The sequence below is a fragment of the Ostrea edulis genome, chromosome 2 (assembly GCF_947568905.1).
Source record: "Ostrea edulis chromosome 2, xbOstEdul1.1, whole genome shotgun sequence".
In the NCBI taxonomy this organism is placed as follows: domain Eukaryota; kingdom Metazoa; phylum Mollusca; class Bivalvia; order Ostreida; family Ostreidae; genus Ostrea; species Ostrea edulis.
The window spans coordinates 89083180-89104468 of NC_079165.1; the positions used below are offsets into that span (position 1 = coordinate 89083180).

The following is a 21289-nucleotide window of genomic DNA, read 5'->3' on the forward strand; positions in this document are numbered from 1 at the left end:
AAGCCCTCCTTGACAATAATCACCTGAGTTTTCTATAAGTATTTGCTGGTACAAATGTCAGATGTGATATTTAATCACTGAACATTCTTTATACCACTGACTAGAGCCCCGGGTTAGTTTTACACACACTTGTAGATCTATACACCTTTGGCAGATAATTGTTTTCTTTGAGATGCAAGGACAAACATCTGTGTATATAAATGATGGATTGATGCAGCACTGGTACAATGTTGTTCAGACACTAGTTGATAATGGTTAACCTTGACCATTTTTTCTTTGGGATTGAACGGAACTAATGGTAGGAGATGTACAAGACGTTATCAGCCTGCATTACTTATTACCTTCATTGTGAGACATATTGTCCATCATACTCGCTGCCAAGACATGCTTGGCCAGGACACAGGTTGAGGAAATGCAATGACTCCCATCAACACGTGTCTTTACTGCAGTCACCATTTATATAAAGTTGCCTTAAAAAACCCAATGCTATATGGTTATGATGAAGCTCATAAGTTAAGTAAATGTGTTCTTTACAAACATGTCAAGCATGTAAATTAATGAAGTAATTCTATTATGGATTTTAAATTATGTTTTTGAATTTACTTTTGTCAACGAGAGACATTGGCTGTGTATGGAGCTGTCCTTATATTAAACACCTTGTTTACCTAGTCCAGGTACAGAGTGACACCTGTACTGACCAGAGACACACATAAAGTACAGCCAGGTGCCACAAAGGTGACATGGAGCAGTTTATGTAGTGACTTATGATGAACTATCCTTACATGTGGCCTTTTGTAATTCACAGCTGCACGAAAGCTTGTCATTACAGGAAATCTCACTGTCACTTAGGTTATGTTGTAGGAAGTGCTCATGTCAATATCATGAAATTAAGCTCCACTCGTGTCAGTTTGTAGCTGTGCTTCATTCATCACAAAGAGTAAGGAGAATATCATCAGTTATAGACATTTTACATTCGTTACAGACGTGGATCTTTTTCAGCATGATCTTCTAATAAAAGAAAATGTTTAATACTTTTGAATGTTTCTTTTTCTTAACTTGGACTTTATTTTCAGTTTATGAGAGATGAACTTCAGTACAAGGATGGTTCAAATGAGAGGTTGTCCATTTTCCATGGCAATGATAAGTTGATAAGTGTGGAGGATTTATGGCATGCTTGGAAGAAATCGCAAGGTAAGTTGGTCTGAGTGACAGCTAAGGGATGACAGCCACACTGATCCCAAGTTAAGCTGATCAGAAACAACTGTATAATGGCAGCTACACTGATCCCAAGTTAAGCTGACCAGAAACAGCTGTATAATGGCAGCCTGACTAATCCCAAGTTAAGCTGATCAGAAACAGCTGTGTAATGGCAGCCTGACTAATCCCAAGTTCAGCTGATCAGAAACAGCTGTGTAATGGCAGCCTGACTAATCCCAAGTTAAGCTGATCAGAAACAGCTGGGTGGTGGCAGCCTGACTAATCCCAAGTTAAGCTGATCAGAAACAACTGGGTGGTGGCAGCCTGACTAATCCCAAGTTAAGCTGATCAGAAACAGCTGGATGGTGGCAGCCTCCCAAGTTTAAAAGCTGATCAGAAACAGCTTGGTTGGTGTCAGCCTCACTGATCACAAGTTAAGCTGATCAGAAACAGCTGGATGTGGTAGCCTCACTGATCACAAGTAAAGCTGAGCAGTGACAGTGGTGAAAGCCAGTTAAGCTGGCAGCGTCACTGATAGTTAGGTGGGAGCCTCACTGATTACAAGTTAAGGTCATACGATACCCCAAGATTTTGGATGCATCAAATGAAGAAGGATTTTGCTGTGTTTAATATGTGAGGTTTTCTATTATTTATCTCATTAATCAAAAATATAAATCAGTCATTAATACACGAAATGCACCAATAAAAAGACATGTCTGAAGGATTTCAATTTTTTGGTATTATTTTTTCATTGAATTTTCAAGTAAAGATTTTTGAATAATGCAGAAATAAAGGTGGTTTCATAGGAAAATTTTGTGTTAAATATGGGTTTTTAATTTAACAGTTTTACAAAATTCTGTAACAATTTGTTTTTGGAGTATCTTATGTCCTTAAGCTGATTAGTGGCAGATAAGCTGGTCAATGATAGCTTCATGGTGGCAACCTACCTGATCACAAGGTTAGCTGGTCAGCAACATCTAGGTGGTGTCAGTATAGACAAAGTATTATAACATAAGAAGCAGGCGTAGTATTGATGCTGTGTTTTTATCAGAGGTGTAATAAAAGACAAGTCAGCTACCAGCACCTGATTTTTGTTTGGAAATCATAAATATTGGAAATTACTAACAAATTCCTTTGATAGGTCATTTGTGCTTTGGTTATTTTGAAATTGTACCAACATGATTTAGTAAGAAACACAAACCCAACATGTTTACAACAGAAAGCTTAGAACTTGATCATGTTGATAGTTAAAGGGACTGGTTCACGATTTTTGAACAAAATATTTTCTATTTTTGATGTTAGATATTAAAAGTATAACTCATTTAATGTTGACAACCAAAATTTTGACCTTCTGAATGTAAGAATAAAAGCTATATTTTAGCCTTGAATATGTGATATGTAAACAAAGACTCGAGTCTTTTTATGTAAACAAACAACAAGTGAAATATCAATTTTGTAATGTAAAGCATCTTTATTTTGCATAGTCGCACATTTTAACTTTTAGATGACACATTTTACCCGAAGAATGCTTGAAATGTGAAAATTATTATAAACCTAGATCGATATCCATTTCTTTTGAAAATTTCGTAAACAATAACGTACCGCAATCTTTGTTTACAAAACAAATAATGAACTCTCTAATATCAGCTTCTGTGATCATATATAACCATATTTTTCTGTGAATTTTTTAAAAACATATGAGACAGTAGATTTTGATCATTAAAAGTGAAAAATAAAATTTTGGGGAAAATCGTGAATCAGTCCCTTTAAGAATAGTTTTCAAGGAAACCACGTGAATATTATTTTGAAATAAAGTTTGATTTTAAGATATTGATTTTAGAATTCCTAGACGTTTCCAAGTAATCTGGAATGGTATCAGTCAGTGAACGGAGAAAACTCTGTTCATACTAAAATTATCCAGCTATAGTGTGTGCCCCCAAGTACACATCACTTGATATTTATTATACATTTTTATTTAGTTTGTGTACATGTGTACTCAGTTGTCTGGTGATACTGAGAGTACTGTTGAGTTTGGAGTGTTTCAGCATTATGTATTTGATACAAGGATGTAAGAACACTCTTTTTTTCATGTAATGCTGGAGAATTATGTCATTATCTTCTTGTGTAGATTGAAATTGTTGTATGTAAACCACGTTGTTATTTCAACATAGTATGGGCTTTGACAAAGTGCATCAGATAGAAGTGTACTAGATATTTTTGAAGGATAATATTCTTTGATGAAGTTCAACAATGAGATATTTAAAAATTTATATTTTGAGCATATACTAGAGGTAGAAATGCTTTGAATACACATGTGTATACAGACCCTGAAATGTACGACTATACCATTCGCATGATTCGGAAAGGTATATTTTCTGTACTTCTCGGAATCAATGGAAAACACTTGGGATGGAATGGTTCAATTTGTACATGAAACAGAATGTTTCAAAGTATAGCACATTTCCTGCCGTTTTTTGTGGACAAAGTAGGGTTATATTTCACTTGTGAATTTCTTGTGACAAGATCTTTCTTTTGGTACCAAAATTTTTGACCTTGTGACCTTCCTTCACTTTGGAGTTTGACCTACTTTTGGAAAACTTTCACTGTGGCCATAACTATTGAATGGTTAGTGATAGGTCTTTCATATTTCATATGTGCATTCCTTTTAACAGGCCCTTTCTTTAGATAACATTACAACCTTTGAAGTTGACCTGCTTTTGAAAAATCTTAACCTTGATTATAACTTTTGAATGTTTATAGATAGGGCTTTCATGTTTTACATGTGTTCTAGTATTCCTTTCGACAAGATCTTTCTTTGGGTGCCATAATTATTTTGTTGCCTTACAGCATCAGTGGTTCACAATCACTTGTTTACAAAGAGATATACAGTAAATGAAATAAGATAACAGTCATTTTTATACACCCATTGAAGATGGGACTTATAATGGTCTGGCATTGTCTTGTCTGTCTCTGTCAATCTGTCTGTCCGTCCGTCTCTCTGTCTGGACCTTGTGGGCAGGATACAGACCAAACCGTAAGCTCCAGGATTTTACAATTTGGTACATTTGATCACCATGATGAGAGGAAGATGTCTGTAGTTTTTCAAGATAAGAGGTCAAAGGTCAAGGTCATAGTTTTACTTGGTAGGAAAACCTTGTGGGCAAGATACAAATCGAACTGTAAGCTCCGAATATTACAACTTGGTATATTTGATCACCATGATGAGAGGAAGATGCCTATTGTTTTTTCAAGGTTAGAGATCAAAGGTCAAAGTTGCAGTATCACTTAGTAGGAAAACCTTGTAGACAGGATACAAACTGAACCATAAACTCCAGGATATTACAACTTGGTACATTTGATCACCATAATTAGAGAATTTCAAGGTCATGGTTGCAGTATCACTTAGTAGGAATACCTTATAGGCAGTATACAGACCAAACTGTTGAGGCTAAGACAGTCAAACTTGGTACACATATACATTATGCCTATTATTTCTCAAGGTCAATGTTGTAGCAGGATACAGACCAAACCGTTGGGGCTAGGACCATCAAGCTTTGTACACAAGTGAAAATATTACATAGAGAGTACATGATTTGTCTGTTTTTACGATGCAAAGAAAGTATGTCACACCCTGATGATTGCTGATACTACTTGAAGCCAAGTTCTACAAATCATGGTGTAAGAAAATCATCCTATATTAGCTTTTCACGGGTGTATTATGTACCATTGGCAGTATTCTTGCTTTTAAACAAAAGACACTTTGGTTCTAATAGGTTGATTCTGGCATGCCATGCTCAGAGAATCTAGCATGGTGTGATTTTAGAATGGTACGAAATGAAAGGCCGTGTGGATGGAAGAGAAGGATATGTGTAAAACTGTTCAAAAGTTGTATGCTTTTAAGGTGAAGTCTGGTCTGTATTCAATGTATTCAGAATACTGGGCTTTTCAAATAGATATTATCTTATCTTTAAAATAAATCATGTTGTATCTGCATAATGAACATTTGAGAAAGCTTTATGATCTATAAACTTGTAGATTGTATTTTCATTTAGAGTAATAAAAGATTTTTTTAGGTCAGGAAAGTACATGTAAAAAGTGAATTATTGATTGAAGCCACTATAAATACGTCATTCACAGGAAGATCTTCTCACATCATTTACACACCCAGTGATGGCTTAACAATTTGTTTTAATCTTTATATTATGTTTTTTTCTTCACACATGAATTTCACTTTTTATATGCCCGTCGAAGATGGGACATATTATGGTATGGTGTCATCCATCTGTCTGTCTGTCCGGACCTTGTGGGCAGGATACAGACTGAACCATAAGCCCTAGGACTTTACAACTTGGTACATTTGATCACCATGATGAGAGGAAGATGCCTATTGTTTTTCAAGGTCAAAGGTCAAGGTCGTAGTATCACTTGTTAGGAAAACTTTGTGGGCAGGATACAAACCGAATCGTAAGCTCCAGGATATTATAACTTGGTATATTTGATCACCATGATGAGAGGAAGATGCCTATTGTTTTTCAAGGTCAAGGTCGTAGTATCACTTTTTAGGAAAACCTTGTGGGCAGGATACAAACGAACCATAAGCTCCAGGATATTATAACTTGGTATATTTGATCATCATGATGAGAGGAAGGTGCCTATTGTTTTTCAAGGTTAAAGGTCAAGGTCGTAGTATCACTTATTAGGAAAACCTTGTGGGCAGGATACAAACCGAACCGTTAGCATATTTATGAAGTAGCGCATTCTAAGGCTATCCCTCTTTATATCTTGATATCCATTTCTACAAGCATAATAATGAATTAGCTCACAGAGGACAGTGCTAACTTCACTAAAATATGAATCCCACTAAAATATGTTTGCCTTGAGCAAAATCTACGGGCGTATTATGCCACGTTGGCGTTGCTCTTGTTGTTTACAAGTACTCCAGCATGTTAGAGGTTCACGGTGAGATACCTTTAACTTGGCGCAGAGGTATATAAGGGACGTTAACCGAGGCTCTAACTTATTGGAGCACACAAGGTGGCACATGTTTTATTGAACAATCTTCTTAAAACAGTGTATGTGGATTTTATTTTGGTTGGTTTTCAGGACAGCTAGTGTTGTTTGTTTAGGTATTTAATATATATCGAACAGGATAAAAGGAGATTGAATAATTTTGAATGATATAAATCAAGATGAATTTTATTGTTAAACAATGTTTAAAGTGAAATGGACCAAATTTACATGACTGGTAAATAATTTGAAGCTGATATGAAACATGTTGGAAGAGTATTCTGCCCTTGAAAAAAAAATAGGAAAAAAATTTTGCTTGAAATATCTGTGGTTAATTTTATTTCATATTTTTATAAAGAGAAAGTTTATGTAACTTTTTATTACCAAGAGATTTGTATGAAAACACAATTTCTTTTTAACCTATTTTAATCAAATGTATTTTTCTCATAGACTTCAATGTAAAATTCAAGGTGAGATAAATTAAGCGGAATCACAATTTTTTAAATACCTATGGTGGATTATTTTGATTGATTAACTCTTGACTGTGTACCCGTCATGAACTGTAATCACTCTCAAATACGCCTAAAACAAAACAGTGGGAGGGTTAAATTGACTAAACAATTAACTATCCACCCCACACCGAAACACGGATGTTGTGCCACTTAAAAAACACCTTATTAACAGGGCCGAGCTAGCCCCAGGTGAGCCAGGTCCATTCCTAAAGAATTATGCACTGGAGTAAATGTCTGTACACATGCTGCCACCACTTTAAGAGATTGAGAGTAAAAACAATGAAATATGTTTTATGGGACCCAAACTTCACATCGAGAAATCGAATGTTTGAGAGATTGAGAGTGTTTATAGTTATATAGAGAAGAAATTGGGGCCATAATTTCACATCAAGAGATCGAAGTTTGACCCACTGAGAATTGCCCTTATTTCAGTTTTCTATTTCCAATTTATTTTTGATTTGTGAAATTTTTTTTTACTTTTTAATATCTAGATTAGTAAAGAATCAAAAAACAAAAATTTTGAGAGTTTTGTATTTTTCAATATAGTCACAAATTTGAAATCTGAATAATTACAACTGCTTTTTAATTTTGGTCATCCAATGAAAATTTAAGTCTCTTATTGCTTTTGACTTGGTCTTCCACTCTAAGCTGTAAACAAATATGTCTGACCAGGTATTGTTTCGTAGGCTCTGGTAGCCAGATTTGATGTTTTAAATTATTCAGTCATATGATAAAACAATTGATATTTTCTCGGTCAGTATGATGATATATCTACTCATAAAGAAATATTACATTGTGAGATTTGATATTATAACCATTGTTTTTTTATTGTGAGATTTGATGTTATAACCATTGTTTTTTTTATTGTGAGATTTGATGTTATAACCATTGTTTTTTTATTGTGATAATTGATGTTATAACCATTGTTTTTGGGTTTTTTTTAAAACTAATACCCTTGTTGTTTTGACAGTTTACAACTGGACGGTTGAGCAGGTGACCGATTGGCTGGAGAGACATGTGGAGCTCAATCAGTATGTGGCTACCTTCAACTCCGCCAAAATCGATGGCACCATGCTACCAAGGTAACAACCAACATAAGGAATAAGTGTTAAGGGTGTGTGTGTTATAGGTATATAAAAACAATGGATGCATGAGGTTATTTCTACAAAATTGTTGGATTTTTTTTCAAATAACCCCCTGCTTCCATCATTTTTATATGCCCATAATGCAAACAATCTAGACATTTTTTCTTTATATTTGTATTTCTATTTTATGTCAACGTTAACACCACCAAAAGATCATGAACCAAATAGCTAGTGCTTTCAATTCACAGAATTTTGTTTTTAAACATTAATGAGAGTTACATGGGAAATATTGAATATTTAGTTACCAGTTTTATTTTGGTAGAATAATAATTACTTGGACCCGCGGCAATAGTCGGTACGTAGGTTTGCGGCCCAAGTTATACCTGTTTAATACCTGAGGTTACTGTGGTTCCGTATCATTTTGTTGCCCCTGTGCATGACAGTTTTTATGTTGATTTTCATTTTAGTTGTTTTAAGTTTCCGATGTTTTGCATTGTTCATCATCTATCAGACATTTGCACTAAAATACATATATACAGGAAATCCAGATGCTGGTATAGATTTTTGGAATAGGGATTTTTCTCTGGTGAGAGGAAATTGCAAGTTTTTTGGTACTTAGTTTATATGCACTTCCTTCTGTAATAAATTTTCCTGAAGGCAAATGATGAAAAAGAAAAAATAGCATAAGAACCAATAAGACTTAATTACTTTCCAAATGCAATGATTTGATTCTTAATTATATTTTTTAGCATTGCAATTCAGAATAACAACTTCACAAGGAATGTCTTGAAAATTAAAAATGCCATTCACCGACAGAAAATTTCAGTGAAGGCCATGGACCTCATCCTGTTTGGTCCACCAAAAGGTAAGTCTGCCTGTTCATCATTTTCATTTTGAAGTACATGTACTGTTTCAGGGGGAAGAAATATTTTTGATTGGCTAAGATATCAAAGTTTCATATTAAAAAATATTTGAACCCGTGATGAATATTGTACTTAGTGAACATGATGTAAAAACAACCTGTTGCTGTGGAAATGTGCTCCTGTCCTCGGGTAACCTTTCAGTCAACAAGTAGAACAATCTAGAGAAACAGGTTGGTAATGATTAGTATATGACCCCCTAGTGATTTTCATGTCATCCAGCCATCTAATACACAATCTCTTCAGCTGATAACTAGAGAAGTCATCAATTTTCTGACTAGTAGATGACTTCTATTGATTTCAGGTCAGAATGTCAAAATACGTGACATCTTCTACTCTGCTTAATTCAAATAATGTCCAGAAATATACTTGATAGTTATATAATTCTATTTTGTACACTTGAATTTAGGGATGAGGTATATATGTTTTAAATCTGATAGTCTACACAGAAGAGTGTACTGATTGTGATAGTAAGTTTGTGTTGCATTTGTCAGTGTTCTGTACTCGGTCAGATGTTAGTGTTCCATCGGTCAGATGTTGGTGTTCCATCGGTCAGATGTTAGTGTTCCATCAGTCAGATGTTGGTGTTCCATCCGTCAGATGTTGGTGTTCCATCGGTCAGATGTTGGTGTTCCATCAGTCAGATGTTGGTGTTCCATCGGTCAGATGTTGGTGCTCCATCAGTCAGATGTTGGTGTTCCATCGGTCAGATGTTGGTGCTCCATCGGTCAGATGTTGGTGCTCCATCGGTCAGATGTTGGTGTTCTATCGGTCAGATGTTAGTGTTCTATCGGTCAGATGTTAGTGTTCCATTGGTCAGATGTTGGTGTTCCATCGGTCAGATGGGTGTTCCATCAGTCAGATGTTGGTGCTCCATCGGTCAGATGTTGGTGCTCCATCGGTCAGATGTTGGTGTTCTATCGGTCAGATGTTGGTGTTCCATTGCTCAGATGTTTGTGTTCCATTGCTCAGATGTTGGTGTTCCATCGGTCAGATGTTAGTGTTCCATCGGTCAGATGTTTGTGTTCCATCGGTCAGATGTTGGTGTTCCATCGGTCAGATGTTGGTGTTCCATCGGTCAGATGTTGGTGTTCCATCGGTCAGATGTTGGTGTTCCATTGCTCAGATGTTGGTGTTCCATCGGTCAGATGTTTGTGTTCCATCAGTCAGATGTTTGTGTTCAATCAGTCAGATGTTGGTGTTCCATCGGTCAGATGTTGGTTTTCCATCGGTCAGGTTTTAGTGTTCCATTTGTCTGTTCAAACTATTGACAAAATAGCAAGGTTGATGTATTGATGCCCTTGCATGAATGTGTGTATCCAGAACAGATACCACATAAATAAATGCAGTTTTAGTTAGAAAGAAGAATATATCAATTGATTCCTGAGTCAGAAGGTCATAGGTCAAGGTCATTATCAGTAATATGTACAAGGAGATGTTTTACTTTGTAGTACTCTCATTTGCTTAGTTGCTGATGCAAGAGGTTGCGGTTGAGGAAGGAAATCATAGTATACGGAGGATGGAAATATGTCTTGCGTTTAGGTTGATTTAAAAATGAATACATACAAGGCAGTTTACATAAAAGATTTAGTACATATTTACTTTTTCCAGGTGAATCAACTTTTATTTTGTAAAGATGGGGGTATAAAAAACATGAAAGGGGGTTAAAAATCTACAATAAAATAGAAAAGATGATTGTTAAAAAGGATTTTTAGATCACAGTTTGTAATTCCATGTGTATATTTTATTTTTTTCAGAAAAGCCTAACTATGTGAAGGATGTGATCCTGATTACCTCCCTTATCATCGCTTTAATGGGATGCAGCATTGCCTACACATTCCACAAATCCTCCAAATTTCAGATGAAGAAGGTGATGGAGGAGATGGAGAACCTACAGAAAGCTGAGGACTCCCTGATGCAGCTTCAGGATAAGTGAGTCATTAATAAACCACAGTTCCTCGATTAGCTCAAACTTTACATTTTGAAACATAAGCTATTGCTCCATTGATGCCTAAGGACAAACACCCTACCCACCTACCTAGATTGTTACTTATATGTTTGAGTCTGGTTAGCTTAGTGGAGCTGACAGTAGATTGTCACATATGTTTGAGTCTGATTAGCTTAGTGGAGCTGATAGTAGATTGTAATATGTTTGAGTCCCCTGAGGGGTTTTATTTAAAAAAATTCTGAATAATTTTTCACTAAACTTATATTTTTTTTCACTACAAGAGAAAAATTTCTAGTTTTCAATTCCACAACTATATCATACATATCTTATATTTTTCATTCATGGAGATTTTGATGATTTTGTTTATTACTCGTTATTTCTTGCAAATAAATGTTTGGGGGGGGGGGGGGGGGGGCAAAATCTGACTGAAATAAGATTCCTTGATTTACTCATGTAGGTTTGTATTTCCATGTGGCTGCTAAGAGGTCCCAGCTGGGTATTGTCATTAAAATGTCTATGTGTGGCGTCGGTGGCCTAGTGGTAAGGCCGTCAGGCTCTCGACCGAAAGGTCGTGGGTTCGAGTCCTGCCCGCGGCAGGGCCAACGTTGTCCTTAGGAAAGGCACTACACATGAATTTCCTCACTCCACCCAAGTGTGAAAGCTAGGAGACTGAGAAAGTTCTAGATTTGATATAAGGTCTGCCAGGGTAATAATGCATTGTAAATCGCTCTGAGCAGCATACCCTGGGAAAGCGCTATATAAAACCAATCCTTATTATTTAGGAAGGTAATAGTCACCAGTCTTGTAACAGAATCTGTGACACTGGGTCGAATAACCGATAATTCCACTAGGATGCCTTTCATTTTGGAAAACACCAGACTGAGTTATTTATGACTAAAAATCTTGTGAACAGGCCATGTCCTCTAGGCCCTAGTTACTGTGAATTCATATTTATACCCCCCGCAACAAGTTGTGGGGGGGGGGGGGGGTATACTGGAATCGGGTTGTCCGTCCGTCCGTCTGTAGACGCAATGGTTTCCGGGCTCTAAAGCATTATCCTTTCCACCTACCGTCACCATATCATATATATGGACTACCCATGGGATGAAGATGTTCCCTATCGATTTTGGGGTCAAAAGGTCAAAGGTCACGTGCACTAGACATCAAAGTAGCAATATGGTTTCCATTTAAATTCTTTAACGGCTTTTTTCATCGCATGGAGATGCTGTGTTCCTAGATACCTTTTGGATCATAATACTGAAGTTTATTTATACCTATTTTAAACAACACCCTTTGGGAGATTGGGGGGGGGGGGGGTATTCTTTCACAGAAATAAAGCCTTGCAATATATAAGTGATTTACAGTATCCCATATTGTCAATATTTAGCAGATTTACACAAGATTCTTTGAATCTCTTTAAGGTTTTGATCTAACATAGAAAATATTTTCGTGGTCTCCATTTCATCATTAGATGTCCAAAACTGGAGAATGTCTTATTTAGTTTCCCAGAGTCATAGGCTAGAGTGAGCTTTTGTGATCAAATTCAGTTGTTCTTGTCATTGTGAACCTTTCACTCTTTTGACTTCTTCTCCAGAACTGCTGGGCTAATTTTCACCAAATTTGGCCAAAATGTATTCTGTGGTGTAGGTGATACAAGTTTGTTTAATTGAAAGGTCATGCTTTTGTCCAAGGAGAAATAATTGAAAAATTGTGAAAATGTGGTGGAATGTTTAAAAAAAAATATCGAGATCCAAGAAACCAGAAAAGCATAATATTACATGAAAGCTTCTTACATAGTGTAGAAAAAAAGTTAACAAATCATCCCCCCACCTCCCCACCCCTCCCCACCCATGATAGCATTTTTTGTTTGATTGAATTGATACTTCACATGTAATAACTTTGTTATCTAGAGAGGAAGAACCGTATTGATTTTGGCATGAAAGGTCACTATGGTACTAGAAAAAACCTACATTTACTGATTACTTACATTGTGAGGGGATGCCCCACTTTGCAGAGCTCTTGTTAGTTTGGAAGTGTTTTCATGCAGTGTGGATCCAGTATTTTGGAGCTTGAGTGGGTTCACAATAGGGGTGTAAAGATTTATACTATCAGTGTCCCTATTGTGGCTCTGGTGAGCGCTATGGTCCATGGTCAGATGAACATTTATTCAAGGATATTAGAGTTTTTAGAGTACATGCTGGACATTATAACAGATTTGCCAGTCTGAACAATGAAATGTACTGTCAATAACTAGTGGTCTGAAGGAAGACCTGCAAACCAATCTCTGGAGTATGCTGACAAAAGCCAGAGATCAGAAACGATGGCCAATTTATCACTTTCCTGTTAATCAAATCAAATAACTACAGCTATGAGATGCTGAAGGCACAAATTAATATGGGTGGTATGTGAATATAACGTTAAATTGAGTGGCGATAATTCGGGATATGGGTGTAACTGAATCAGATCAGACAGAAACAGATCATAGTAAGGCCAGCAGTATAAAAACAGGTTTTCTCATTTATATTTATGTTATTATAAATGCAGAAAACAATTTTTTTTCAGAGAATTTTGAACTAATAAATATAATTAATTGGGTTTAGATTTTTATTTAGCTACAGTGCTGAATTGGTAGTATTCTACCTTATGACTGACATTATTCTGTTTTTAGACTAACGCAAGCAGAAGAAAAACAGAAATCAGCATATCAAGAAAAAGAAACCTTGGAAATGAGATACCAAGATGAAATTGATCTGGCCAAGGTAAAATTTCCCAGTACATGTATCAGATTACTGTGACCTAGTCAGTTCCCTAGTACTTATCTAGATTTATGTATTGGATCTAGTTACTTTTGTATCGTATGAAATTACTTATCTCGATTCATATATTGAACTTAGTCAGTTTTGTATACTGTTATCTTAATCCTCGTGTTGTCAGGCTGTGTCAGCAGTGTTAAGAATAAAGTCAGCAAAATATGATTCGTGTACATATGTAAGGATTTAACCTCATCTGAAGCTGTAAGGATGCATTCTTCACATGATGTGTTGATTGCGTTAAGATGTGATATTTTATACACATATACACTTGAAAACATGTACATTCTCTTAAAAATTTGGTATCACAGTTCTTGTTTTTTGTGTCAAGGTCAATTCAGAGTCACAATGATTTCGGGGCAGAGGACCTTTATATTCTGCTAGAATAGACTTGCATCTTCTACTAAGTTATTACAACTTTTGACCTCATTTGCAGCTTAAGCACTGTATATAACAAATTTCTGTATTTTTATAATTAAAACATAAACAAAAAACATTAATTGGCAAATTCAATATGCTAGATGATAAACCAAATTTCCTAATATTTTTGTTTTAAATGTGCACAAAGGTCATTATTTCTCTCATACTTCTAGTGCTTAAAAAGCTTTGAACTTTTGGTGTAATGAAGTAAATAATGGGTGAAGTAGAGGTTTTGGATCATTAAATGATTTTTTCAAATTTTTCCTTGAAAAGAATAGGGGTAGGGTATCTAAAATGGCCTTCAAATTGGTAGCTAGATCAAAATATCATGCAAACTTTCTATATTTTCTTACTAATGCCAATTATTCTCATAGTTCTGAAGGTCTTGTTTGTTGTGGGTTTGTTTTACTGGAGACAAAAGTCATTATTTTTAAATGTTTTAATTTAGTTTTACTACACCTCTGAGTGAAAATATATTTCCTTAAAATTCAGGTCCTCTGTTTTAGTACTGAGGTTTACAGCTGTAAGCAAGAAAGAGTAATGTGGCTTACTGACCCATCTTAAAACTACTTCACATATACATGCACAAATGGTGCATATTTTTTAATTTGTCTGTACAGTCAAACATTATCTAGAACTCGATGGTGCTGAGAATTATCTTTGAGGTATCTAAGGAAATATAGTTGGGGACTTCCAACTCACATCGACATATCCATGGTATTTCGAGATACCAAAGTTCAGCTGTACATGTGACAAAAATATTTCCTTGAATGTTGTAAGAAAATATGCAAATATTGAAGTAGCATTATTGAGTCATATTTATACATATTACCATATTTTACTGGCTATTGTGCTGTAATTTCTGCAATTTTGGTTTTAAGAGAGAGGCAGAAAAACTTAGAAAAGAGAGAGAAGCAGGAAAGTTGGAGGAAAATTCGGTGCTTACTCTGGCAGAGCAGGAGCTAGAACAGGTGAGAACAATGAGGGTTACATAAACTGACATGCGATATAAAATGTTCAGGAAATGTCAATTTCAGATAATTACTAGTATTTATCTTGCATTTGTCCAGCAATTTGTGATTCTATATATCTGTTTTCAACATATGTAAATACTTAGTATGTAGGTGGATGGTAGTCAAAGAAAGATGTTAAAAGTCAAGGTCACAAAATTATTGATGTGACCCAATATCTAGCTCTATTTCAGTTTAGCTTGGTTTTGGTCTTAATTTAAGCAATATTTTTTTCAATTTTGAATGGCATTGGACAGCAGAATAAATCTGTTAGCCCTCTTCCTATGGTCTACTTCAACAAATTAGAGTCTCGGTTAACATCCCTTATCTACCTATATAATCGGTGCCAATGTAAAAAAAACATCTTACCATGAACCTCTAGCATGCTGGAGTACCTATGGTCTTGCCTTTGGTATTGGCACAGTGATGGAATTCTACTATATATTTAATATTTTGGCGGCAGTGATTGAATTCTACTATGTATTTAATATTTATAAAGGTGAGAGCAGCTCTTCGGAGGGCAGAGAGAGAACTGGAGAAAGAAATCCGCTCCATTCCACCAGAACTTCAGGAATGGCTACAGCTGACATATGAAACAGAACAAATGTACTTCAACATCAAGAAGAGGGAGGCAGAGAAGCAGTTGGAACAAGCCAGGGAAGAGGTGAGTAAATATGGAGAACCAGAGTAGGAGATGGAAGAGGTGAGTAAATATGGAGAACCAGAATAGGATAGGGAAGAGGTGAGTAAAGGTGGAGAATCAACCAAAAGAGTTAGTAGAGAGTAGAAATAGAAGCAACCTGTTCAGAACAGGCCAGGGAAGAGGTGAGTAAATGTTGAGAAGCAGCCAGAATATGACAGGGAGGAGATGATTAGAAGTAGAGAACCAGAATACAACAAGGAAGAGGTGATTAGAGGTAGAGAACCAGAACAGGACAGGGAAGAGGTGATTTGAGGTAGAGAACCAGAATATGACAGGGAAGAAATTATTAGAGTAGGGAACCAGAATATGACAGGGAAGAAGTGATTAGAGGTAGAGAACCAGACTACAACAAGGAAGAGGTGATTAGAGGTAGAGAACCAAACTACAACAAGGAAGAGGTGATTAGAGGTAGAGAACCAGACTACAACAAGGAAGAGGTAATTAGAGGTAGAGAACCAAACTACAACTAGGAAGAGGTGATTAGAGGTAGAGAACCAAAACAGGTCAGGGAAGAGGTAATTAGCAACTGGAAGAGGCAAGGAAAAATTTGAGTAAACAATCACTTAAAGAGTAGGCAGAATGGTTGAGAATGCAGGGCTTTTAAAAAGAAGAGCTTTTGAGAAAGAAACATTTGGACAATAGGAACCTGGAAGTACCCTTGTATACTGGAAATGTAGGTGTGCATGTCAGATGGAGTTTGCCAAAACTATATTTTGAATTTCCTCATATCCAAAGAATCATGACATAGAATGATAAATGATATCTTATAAAGAGTTGCATATAAATGAGGGAAATACACTAAAATTAAACAATACCTTACAATTCAGCCGTAAATTCCAATGTTACACAAACTTGGTGCTATAAACAAAGAAAAAGACTGCATGCCAAAGTGGTATATCTTACCTTGTCTTAATTTACATTACAGTGCAAAAAAATTCAGAAGAAGAGGGGGGCATTGTTTGGACCTCTTAGGATGGCCCCAAGTAATTCCATCGACCAGTTTGATAATAAAATAGATATTGCCAGGTACTTATTTTTTAAAAAGCAAAGAAGACATCATATTAAGTTTTGAAGAATGAAAAATATACTACTGAACAACTGTGTACAGCACTATGTATTGCTGAGTTTTACCTCATTATTTAACAGTTGATGTATTGGAAACGATGAGCACTAAGATCAATTATTTTGAATTGACAACAGAAAATTCTATATGAAATACCTTGATTCTGTGAGTTTTCTTTTGTTTCAGACATGCTCTTGATGAAGTAAGGAAATGTTTAACAGAGAAATCCCAGAGATGGCATAATATAGAAATGTTGTGTGGATTTCCCATCATCAACAATCCTGGGAAAGAACAACTGTTACAATCACTCTTTCTAGAAACAGGTGAAGAAATAATGGTGTAAGACATGAAAAATATAGTCCAGTAAAATTCAGATATTTAAGTTTTTGTGCTCTTTAAAGAGGCTAATCCAATACATTTATATACACACCTGTCAACTCGTTCAATTAATGCAGGAGACTCTGTCCTAATCCTGGGATTTTCCTTGCTCTTTCCACAAAATCTCTGCCAACTCTTCCAATTTGTGCAGAAAATCCTGGTATATTCCGCATCCCATGCCCCTCCCATAAAATCTCCCATTTTCAAGACATTTTAACCCACATTGATCCACATTTTGAGATATTAGTGCTTTACTATCTAAAGCTACATGTCATAGAATTGACTGTTGAACATAAACACTCTGAAACCACAAATATTGAGAGGTAGTGTAAAATGGCGCTATTTACACTCTTGTAATAGGTATGTAAATTTGTTATAAGTACGTTTTGTTATAGGTACGTGAATTTGTTATAGGTACAGGCGACTCTTGATAACTTGAAGTTCAAGGGACCTTGATAAAACTTCGAGAAATCGAGAGTTCAAGAGATCGAAATTCGGAAATTGAAGGTCCGCCGGTATGGTTCAGATTTTACAGTAACTGGAAATGTATACCAACAAGACCATATGATATCGTTTTGACATGTTTTCCTTCATATTCATCAGGTACTTTGATATCAAAATAAAAAACCTTATTTGGCATTAATAAAAACATTTCAAAGTTTATGTATTTATTTGTTCTTTAATCATGCTTAGATAGGCATACAAAACCAAGTTCCGATGACGCTTTACTATCGCAAACTAAACAGAGCACAATGTTATGTCGCTTTACCCAAAATGAAAATTCTAACAAATGAGTAAAGGATGTTTTAGAGTAACTTTACACAAAAAGAACGAACTCGAGAAATTGAACAGGCTGTAGATCTCTAAATTATGTATAAAACTTACTCTCTCGTTGTCACGTCCAAACAAATTATAGATTTTATTCATAGCTGGATTATATGTAATTTTAATCATCACTACTCAAAACCCCAGTGCAAGGTGTAAACTGACCAATTAGCCAATTATATACTCAGTGTATCACCTCCACAAAGAAGCACTGGTGATATTTCAACTATGTAAACACCCAATTACTCCTCCTGCATTCAACAAAATCCAGGTAAGGCCCAAGCGAAAATTATTACATGCTTGGGTATATGCTACCACCACTTCAAGAGATCGAGAGTGAAAAACGATGAAATGTGTTTTACGGGACCCAACTTCACTTCAAGAGATCGATAGTAAATTTGCTTTGTTATATAAAGAGAAAAATCGGGACCATGATTTCACTTCGAGAGATCGAAGTTCGAGCCATCGAGAGTCACCTGTATGTAAATGTAGCTATTTCACGCCTCTTTATGCATGTTATCTAACCCTCAGCATCGTTGTCTCATCATCTAGTAGGATTGTTTTGAATGGTACAGAAAATAGTCTAAAATGACAGTCTATAAATAGTGATCGGAAAAGCTCATCTTGGTGAACTTTCTGATATGAATAAGAATTTTATATTTCTCCCTCCTAATTTCAACTTTTATATATATAGTGTGTAAGAATAATTATAAATGGTAATATACATCATTATCTGAATCATAGACTTAAAACAAGAATATAGCTAAAAATTCAAATCTACAAATTTAAAAAGTCAGCAATATTTTGAAAACATATCATTTTGTGCATATTTTTTTTATATTCAATGACTGTATGCATCGATGAATGAAATTCATGTTATATCTATTTCACTCTACAAAATAATATGAACTCATAGTATGCGAAATTTCCCCACTTTTGTTGCTTTGTTAAGGAGGGAGGTCTTCTACTAAGACACTGCCAGAGACTAGCAGGTATGGATATAGTATTTACTGGTGTTGTAGGTGGAAATAATGTCAGTTACAATATCCAACAGCTGGGGAGCTTGAATGTCGATGAAGCGGAACTGGATGAAGATCCACAGTTCGGTAAGCATCCTCCGTCTGTGGCTTGTAAGGTAGATAACTCTGTAGGGCACTTTGTGCTGATAATGAAACTGCATGGTACTGAGCCAATATTTTAGAGTGGTGACTTTGCAGAATATAAAGGCACACTGTAAGCTATATCTTATAATCATGCAGCCTGGCATTTATGTACGTGTCGTGTCCTGTGGTCTCGTGCCAGCAGATTTAACAATTGGATCAATAACCTTGCCACTCCCTCCATTCAATGTAATTTCCCCACCATGACTTGCTCACTTTCCTTGTAATACTAACTAGTAACATTATAACCTATAAATCCAATCTCTCCTAATAATTTCAGTATCAATTGCACCATTTTTAGACCCATGTAGCTGATTGCTACACTTCATATGTTTATCAGCTCTGGTAGACAACTTTGATGTTGTGTTTCTATGAAATGAAAGAAGTCACCCTTTATATTTTAGGCTTGCCTCGGCCCAAGTCAGCAGGTGAATTTATTTAAATTTTTTTTTTTGGGGTGGTGTTTTTTGTATGGGTGCTGTGTTAATCCCTAAAAAGCCTGTATTTTCCCTGGTCACGTCTCACCACTGTTGTGCTAGATCATCCGGTTGTGGCTCTTTCGGAGAGGTCATCATGCACGTAAATGTTTCTTTTAAAAATCAAAATTTATAAGAAATTATAGAATATATATGAGAATTCAAAGAATGATTTTTGAATTACATATATATTACATAATATTTATGTTGAATTTATGCATTTATTACCTTTATATTACTGAATATATGTGTTGAATTACATTTATTAAACTTCTTCCTTGATTATTTTTGTTGCAATTCCTAGAACTTATAATATTCTACTTGCAAAATTTTATTTAAAAAACAACATGATATTTGGACTCCTATACACATTGAACTATAAGAATTTCATGACCTCACCCTGGTTTTGAATATCATAATTCACTGGCATCAGTTTCCCCCCCATGTCCACAAACTTTTCTTGATATGAATAAGAAGTTACTGATCTCTCCAATTCCTTGTATTGCCACATTGACACTAATACTTGTATATCCGAGTGATTGAGAAAATTTAACCCCCCCCCCCCCCCCTTTTTAGTGCTTTTAATTATATAACAGTGTTTGTAATGTGCACTTCTAATTGGCTAATCAAATAAGGATTATTCCACAGAAAAAGTTTTAACATTGGATATCATTTGTAAGTTTGCAATTCAGGAATGAAAATTGTTCTAGTAATAGGAATTTCATTTATAAGAAAAATGTTGCTGACACCGTTGGGTCTATTTTTCTTCCCTGGCAGCCATGTTTTATTCATCTTCGATGACAAATGGTTATTCACGACCATCCCTGTACACAGGTAGGCATTTCTCACCTTGAACATGTGTTGCTATAGAAGCATGCTCTCCTATGTTGCATTGTTTTCCCCATTTTGCCTGCTTCCTGCACTGTAACACTTTGTATTTCAGATGGTCTTGTGTGCAGCAATGCATACACTGCACATAAAACATGGAAAGTAAACATTTCGTAATTTAATGATTCCAGTTCTTTAATTCTCGCTATTTCTTGTTTTCATCAATGTTTTTTAAATTGTGCTACTACCAGTATGCACATAGCTATATTCTGAGGGGAAAATGAAACGTGGTTAACCATGAAATGCACTTGGTTAACTGTGAAATACTTTAAAGTTTTGAAAACAATAAGGTTTTATCCCCTCATTTTATTGTTTGGTGTGTTAATCAAGGGATGAATGATGAGTTCTTTATTGAGCCATTTGCTCACAATTATTGTGTAGTTTTAAATAATTAGGAAACAGATATTTTTGTAGGACCTCCAAAAGACTTGTTGAAACTGATTGGTTAAAAACATAACTTGTGGTGACCCCTTCTAAGATAATGGGGGTCTATAAAGTTTGTGACAGGCAATATGGTGGCTACCAATCCATTTCACCATCACTTTGTATGTTTGTTGATGCTGCAGTATCATTTACAGCTGTTCAAGCCGGATTTTAGAGTTACCTCCCCCTTAGAGTGGCATTAATTACAACACGTATTGAAAGCATCTGAGTGATCATGTTTGTTGAAATGATATGAAAATCGTTGTTTTGGGCAGACAATATAGTGTAAAGCGTAATAATGACGGAAAAGGGCATTTCAATAGAAGAAAAGGTCAGCAGTGTTTGTTTTGTTATTGGCCTACTACAGAATCATAAAGGGACAGTAAAATCAACTGGGGCAGTCAATCTCAACCCCCCCCCCCATGCTTTTGGAATTTTTTGGTCCTCTACGGTTCTAAAATAGG

General features: G+C 35.6%; 1 protein-coding gene across 8 annotated transcripts in view; it reads left to right on the forward strand.

The window, feature by feature from the left end:
• The window catches only part of LOC125679069 (stromal interaction molecule 1-like), a 44058-nt gene that overhangs the window by 13158 nt on the left and 9611 nt on the right, over nucleotides 1–21289 (forward strand). The window contains exons 3-15 of one of the 8 annotated variants that reach the window (XM_048917985.2): nucleotides 1074–1191; nucleotides 7687–7798; nucleotides 8124–8156; nucleotides 8551–8666; nucleotides 10479–10653; nucleotides 13338–13428; nucleotides 14781–14870; nucleotides 15409–15573; nucleotides 16538–16638; nucleotides 16862–16998; nucleotides 18901–18984; nucleotides 19443–19466; nucleotides 20292–20348. In XM_048917985.2, the coding sequence (XP_048773942.2) occupies nucleotides 1074–1191; nucleotides 7687–7798; nucleotides 8124–8156; nucleotides 8551–8666; nucleotides 10479–10653; nucleotides 13338–13428; nucleotides 14781–14870; nucleotides 15409–15573; nucleotides 16538–16638; nucleotides 16862–16998; nucleotides 18901–18984; nucleotides 19443–19466; nucleotides 20292–20348 (1303 nt within the window). The remainder of the gene's footprint in view (nucleotides 1–1073; nucleotides 1192–7686; nucleotides 7799–8123; nucleotides 8157–8550; nucleotides 8667–10478; nucleotides 10654–13337; nucleotides 13429–14780; nucleotides 14871–15408; nucleotides 15574–16537; nucleotides 16639–16861; nucleotides 16999–18900; nucleotides 18985–19442; nucleotides 19467–20291; nucleotides 20349–21289) is intronic. The other 7 variants (XM_048917987.2, XM_048917988.2, XM_048917986.2 and 4 more) reach the window with 7 other exon arrangements.